This window comes from Bison bison, unplaced genomic scaffold, assembly GCF_000754665.1.
Source record: "Bison bison bison isolate TAMUID 2011002044 unplaced genomic scaffold, Bison_UMD1.0 scf7180017466467, whole genome shotgun sequence".
In the NCBI taxonomy this organism is placed as follows: Eukaryota; Metazoa; Chordata; class Mammalia; order Artiodactyla; family Bovidae; genus Bison; species Bison bison.
This window is the reverse complement of record NW_011374644.1, coordinates 6,446-12,522: the sequence shown is the minus strand read 5'-3', so window position 1 is coordinate 12,522 and position 6,077 is coordinate 6,446. Positions and strand designations below refer to the sequence as shown.

At 58.1% G+C, this 6,077-nt stretch overlaps 1 protein-coding gene across 1 annotated transcript; it reads right to left on the bottom strand.

The window, feature by feature from the left end:
• Positions 1-342: 342 nt before the first annotated feature.
• LOC104985356 (melanoma antigen preferentially expressed in tumors-like) lies at positions 343-5,835 on the bottom strand. The gene is made up of 4 exons (XM_010835528.1): positions 4,906-5,835; positions 3,262-3,584; positions 2,385-2,990; positions 343-1,223 (listed from the first exon to the last, which is right to left on the bottom strand). Exons 1-4 carry the CDS (start codon positions 5,053-5,055, stop codon positions 647-649), a joined length of 1,656 nt encoding a protein of 551 aa, XP_010833830.1. The 5' UTR covers positions 5,056-5,835; the 3' UTR covers positions 343-646.
• Positions 5,836-6,077: the final 242 nt, after the last annotated feature.

Here is a 6,077-nt window from a genome sequence, read left to right as displayed (position 1 = left end):
TCCAGGGCCTGGGTGGGGTTAGCAGCGAGGGTCCCGTGGAAGACGGTCCCTCCAGCGGCGCTCGCTCCTGGACGCTTAGTTCGTTGCAGGCCCTGAGGACGCACCTCGTATTATGACGACAGATCGAACAGCCTCCGAAACGAGTGAGGACGTGGATGCCCTGGAAATGAGAACCACACGGAGTGGGCAAACAGGGCCCTGAACTCCTGTAGCCGATCCTTGCCTATCGGAGCGCATCTAGGCCCCACTCACGCTCGGGCCCTTTTATTTAACCACCAACAGGAAGACTCATGAGTTTAAAGGGGAAAATCATGGACACAGATGACAGAGGACCCCAAATGATTCACACTGAACTTCCCTTTATTTCTCTGTTAACAATCCAACACGGGGGTAATGACGCCAACAACCTCCCAAGCCCAAAACCCCGCCTCCAGAGTTCAGATTCACATTTCCAACTTGGTCGGAGCACATCTCTCCAAAGAATACCACCAACCCCTCCCTCCCCGCCCACTCTATATCACCTTTCCTTTTCCCGCATGCACTGAACAACTGTCTGAAACTGTGGTTTGTCTTCCTTCTAGATGCACCGAGGTCTGGGTGGCAGTGTCCCGGTGCCAGGGACAAAGCCTGCAACTCGTGACCTGGGCTAGGCGGGCATGTAGCAGGGGCACAGGATGGGCCAGATGCCGTAGAAGATCTCGTCACCGCAGTGGGGACAGGTGTTGGAGCTGAACCAGACCGTGCTGGCCCGCCCAGACGTGCGCAGCAGCTGCCTGAGCCGGGCGTGCAGCTGAGCCAGGAGGCCCGGGTGCAGGGTGCCGCGCACATCCTCATAGCTCTCCAGGGGTGCGGGGTACAGCACCAGACTCAGCTTGCTCAGACCCACGGTGTGCTGCAGCAGGCTCTCCAGCACGGACATGGAGATGGGGTTGCCGCAGAAGCGGAAGGTGGTGAGCTGGGAGCAGCGGCTCAGGGAGGGCAGGAGGGCGCTGAACTGGGAGTCCATGATGCCGCACTCGTCCAGGTCCAGGTCCTGCAGGGTGGCCGAGGTCCTCTCGATCAGGACCTGCAGGGGCTCCAGGCTGAGGCTGGTCAGGTTGACCCCGCTGAGCCCCAGGTCCTTCAGGAGGCTGACGCTTGGGCACTGCGACAGGTACGTCAGGTCTGACTCCGAAATCAGGCAGTTGCTGATGCACAGGGTCTCCAGAGGGGTCTTCAGGCACCTGGGGGAGACACAGGGCAGTCAGTCCCAGGAGCAGAGGTGGCGGGCCGAAGGACGTGGGGAGGAGAGGCCTGTTTCACCGCAACGCAGGGCATCTCACTGGCTCGGGGCTGGCCTCTCCCCTTCTTGACGGGAAGGCAGGGGCTCTTCCGGGGGGAAGGTCATGCTCACAGGGGTATGACCTCCCCCTGCACAAAATGATGAACTATTTTCCGTGTGGGAAACAAACAGGAAACAAATGTTATTTGCCTACGTCAGCTTATTAGTATTGGGGTAGCAGGAATTAGGGTGGTTTTACAAGACACGACTAGTTGAATTCAACAGCAGGCTGGATGCAGTGGACGTGGGCTGGGGTTCCACACCATCACTGGCCGAATATCCCCTGGACGGTTCCCAGACCGTCCATCTCCTTTTTTTCCTTCTTTCCTTTTTCTGGTTTCCCAGTGAACATATTTACCGCTCATGCTTGGACTCTGCAGCTGCCAAAAAGAGAATCAATGCAACTCATTCATATGGCCACACTAGGCTGCAGCCTCTCAGCTTTTATCACTGTGTTCAAGGCAGAGCGACAACCCGATACTGAGGATTTCCTACGTATTCAGAAGTCGGAAAGGAAAATAATGCTTGTCATTTGGACTGGAAGAGAATGGAGCCACTTCAACAATGATGCTCGTGGGACCTTTTCTCTTCTCTGGACTGCTTAGGAGCCACAATTTTCCCCGCCTGATCCCTCCTTGTCATCTCCAGAATCACCCACTTCCCAAAGCTCACCTGGAGCCTAAACCAGCTCAGGACAGAAGCGGCGGGTGCGAGGGAGAGACAGCGCTTCGGACTTCTAACCTCACGCCTGATGGACCGACGTCCTTCTCGCCGACTTCTCTGTCATCGTCTCCGCCAAGACAGCGCTCTCTCGGAAAGAATGCCCAAGGGCATCACACCTGACCCCGACTATGTGCACGGCCAGCAAGAAGTCCCCTTTGACAACGTCTAACCTAGGCCACGCCTCTGACCCTGACCAGGGAGGTGACCTGACCAGACGCCCGCGGACAGAGCGGCGGCACCCTGAGGACTTCCCAGCGACCCGTGCACCCTGGCAATGTCCCCAGCGGCCACGAAACGAGACAGGCCGGTTCTGGTCTGCGGACCCGGCGCCACGCCTCACCTGAGCACCTGGTGCAGGCGGCCCTCGAGGAAGGAGATGGAGTCCAGGGAGAGCTCCTGCAGGTGGGGCAGGTTCAGGAACTGGGCGGTGAGCTGGCGGACGCAGTGCGCCTCCCGGGCGGGGGCGGTGTGCGGCAACAGGCGCACGCGCGACAGCAGCAGCCGGCGCAGGTTGCCCATCCGGCCCAGGTGCGGCAGGAACCTGCCCAGCGTGGCCAGCTTCCAGGTGCAGTTCACCTCCAGGTCCTGGATGGAGTCCAGCTGCACCAGCTTCAGGATCCTCCTGATGCTCTGCACGGGGATGGTGAAGATTCTCAGCTTCTGGCAGCGCAGGTGCAGCAGGCTCCTCCTCTGCTTGGCCTTCTTCAACAGGTAGCTGAGGGTCTCGTCCAGCGTGTCCTCCTTGAGGCACAGGGCGACCAGCACCTCCACAGGGGCCCGCGCCGGCTTCAGCCCCGCCTGCGCCTCCACCCTGCGCGCCTTCTGCATGGGCTGGGCCGGCTCGGGCTCCAGCAGCGAGCACACGCTGGCCTTGAAGCCACACCACAGGGTCCAGAAGTCCTGGTGGGCGTTGCGGCGCAAGTCCAGCACCTGCAGCTTCCACCGCCTGCGGGGCCGAGGGGGAAACATTGAGCTGCGCAGGGGCCGACGGGCACCAGGACCCCGCGAGGGTGCTGCACTCCACACGCCACAGCTCCTCTGGCTGCCGGGCCCGCCTTGGTCCCCGCTTTAAGGCACACTGAGGGGGGGGGGCCACTTGCCTTTTGTCCCCTCAACCAGTCCTCTCCCCCCGAACGCCTGTTCCCAGGTCATCCTCCTGGCCTGGCTGCATCTTGCTCACACCCCCAGGCCCCACCAGTCTGCCAGGTCGACCTTACCTGGGGCGGACCTCCTCAGCAAGCAGGAGGTCCAGGCCGTCGAGTGCAGCCTGGAAGGTCTCCAGATGAGGCTCGTGGTCCTTCATCAGGGCGCCCAGAGGGAGGCAGGCAAAGGGCCAGGCCTGCACCATCGCCTTCACGGCATGGGTGTGCCTCCCGGCAAAGGCCGCCGTAAACAGCGGAGGGAAGAGCTCCACGGGCAGCTCCTCCAGGGCCGCGACGGCCAAGGCCTCGTTCTGCAGCAGGCTCTGGCCGGCCAGCTCCAGGAGTCGGCGGGGGGGCGCCCAGACGCCCATCCTGAAGCACCTACTCCGGAACCAGTCCTGGGGGGATGTCAGAGAGCAAGGGGTGGGGGCGGGTCCTTCTCCGGCCAAGGAACCGGGGAGACCCTGCTGTCCCTCCACCCTCACGGAACCCAAGGCAGGGTCAGACACATCTTCTGGCCACCGAGTCACAGCTCTGGCCCCGCTGGCACCAGGACAAGCCTCTCTCCCGGCAGCAACAAAGGGACAAGGTGACCTCTTGCCCCATCCCGTATCTACTGGCTACTGCATTTGATCCCAGCCCTGCTGGCCGGTAGATACCTAGGAGTCTGACAGCTGACCCCACTCTCTTCAGAGAAAGCTTCTGATTATTACCCAAGGGCTGAAAACAGCAATAAGGAGTTTAGCCCAACACGGCCTGTCTCTAAACTCCAGCCAGTAACTCACGCGATGGGTGCTGTCATGTCACTCAACAAAAAGACGTGCCTTTCACTCTGCGTCTCTTCTACAAATCTTACTACCGTTCGGTTCCGTGGAGCAAAGCGCTCACATTCTGAACAAAGCCTGCACTCTTTAAAATATTCTACAGATTTTGGTTTTGGTATTCCACGGACTTAAAGAAGAGTTTCGACCTTTTAAAACAAAAAGAAACCCCCAGAACCCTTTAAGCTAGTAAATTCACAAAACCGTAAATTGGTATGAACTATAATCACTGCTCACACACTCAAGTGTACAACGTCACTCAAAAATTCCTCCGAATGAGACGTCTTGCGTTAAAGCAATTCCAGGAGTGTCCCTGGCTGTTCAGTGAGGAGGACTCGGTGCTTTCACGGCAGGGCCACGAGTTCTATCCTTACCAGGGAACTAGGACCCCAGATGCGGTCGGGTGCGGACCCATGCCTTCACGATCACCCCGTCCTACCCCATCCCTCCCGCCACCAAATTCTACTTGGTTGAGAAATGTTCTTGACCGTCTGTAACAGTGGCGGAAATCAGAGAAGAAACCAGTCTGGGATAAACGTAAAACTGCACGCAGGAGCAAAAGCAAAGTGTGCAACTGCCAAGGTGAATGGAAAGGCAAAGAAAATTCTCTACAGGATCGTGGCCTGTGTCGCCTGTGCCATGAATACCCCGGCAGGTACAGCTGTCAGAACCTGAGGCTCCAGCGTGGAGCAGTGCGCTCAGCCCTGAGACCGTCTTCTCCTTCCAGGGCACGCTTTTGAGATTCTGGCCGAAACGTCCATTCCCGGCTCAAGTGCTATCTTACTACTAGATCTCCATCCAGCTAAAGGCTGAGTGGGGCGTTTACTTTCTCACTACATACAACTGATGGGATCCTCTGTCTGTTCACAAAAGCAAAATATCAAAGAGGAAAACCAACCTGAAGGTACGTTCGTTGGGGGAGTTTGGGCCACATCAAAATCACCCAAATGTTCACGTTCAGACAGCTTTGTGCGGACGGTGGTGTCGCCCCAGAAGAAAAAGAGACAGAGTAAGACTCCCGAGTATCACACCGTCGCTTACACATCATATTACGCCACACAGCGACACATGACACGTGTGCTCGTTCACGGGGGAACAGAGGTGTAATGGAGGGACGGTGGGTCCTCCAGCTTTTGAGGGTCCAGGCTTCCCTGGAACCGGTCAGGTCAAAATGACACCTAGGAGCTGGCCAGGAGAACAGAGGGACCAGACATTTGGAGTGAAACCAAGGGAAGCAGCCAAGTCACGTGTGTTGCGTTTCCAGGAATTCAGAGACTTTTCCTAGGCTGGGCTTGACAAATTGCCAGCAGAGGGAGTGGCTACAAAGGGACCAGGTGGATCCCTTAAACCCAAGGCAAACCCAAGATCCACGCTGCCTCCCTCCCTGGAGGCAAAGACCATTTCCTCCCTGAAGCCAGGAGATTAAATTTAGGAATGTGACGCGTCCCTTTCGGCTGGCCAAACCCGGGACGCGCCTTCTTCTGCCTGAAAGCCACTGAGGGCTTAGGGTCGTGGGCTCTCCTGAAAGGAAATAAAACGTGGGCCAAGGACACAAATTCTGTGTCAGCAAACGGCGGCAAGACGAGGCTCAGGCGTCCCCATGCACATCCCAGCCTGGGCTCTGTCCAGCGACCTGTACCTTCACCACGAACTTCAAAGCCTCCCTCCCAAGAGCAGGGGGGTAACCTGACGTTCCCTCAGTGCCAGTGAACAAGGAATGCAAAGCGCCTTCGAAACCCCCACCCCTCACCCCTCTCCCTCCCTCCTCTAAGGCTCTCACCTACACAGATTCTGATGGGAGCTCAACTTGAAGCCCACAAATACAATTCCCTTTGTCCTCTGCTCTGCATTAAGCACAGGGAGCAACACGGACTTTCTGCCCAGGGCGGTGCAAAGCCTGCATCAGAGGGTCTGGGGTGCAGCCCCTGCTGGGCTGGCGGACACGCTGGTTCTGCTGCGGTCTCAGAACACAGACGGACGGAACCTCTCCACCCTCGGCCTTGTGATGCCGCAACAGTTCTTCTATTTGGAGGGCCAGAAGGTGGCCTTCCCTGAAGGACACGCTACAGT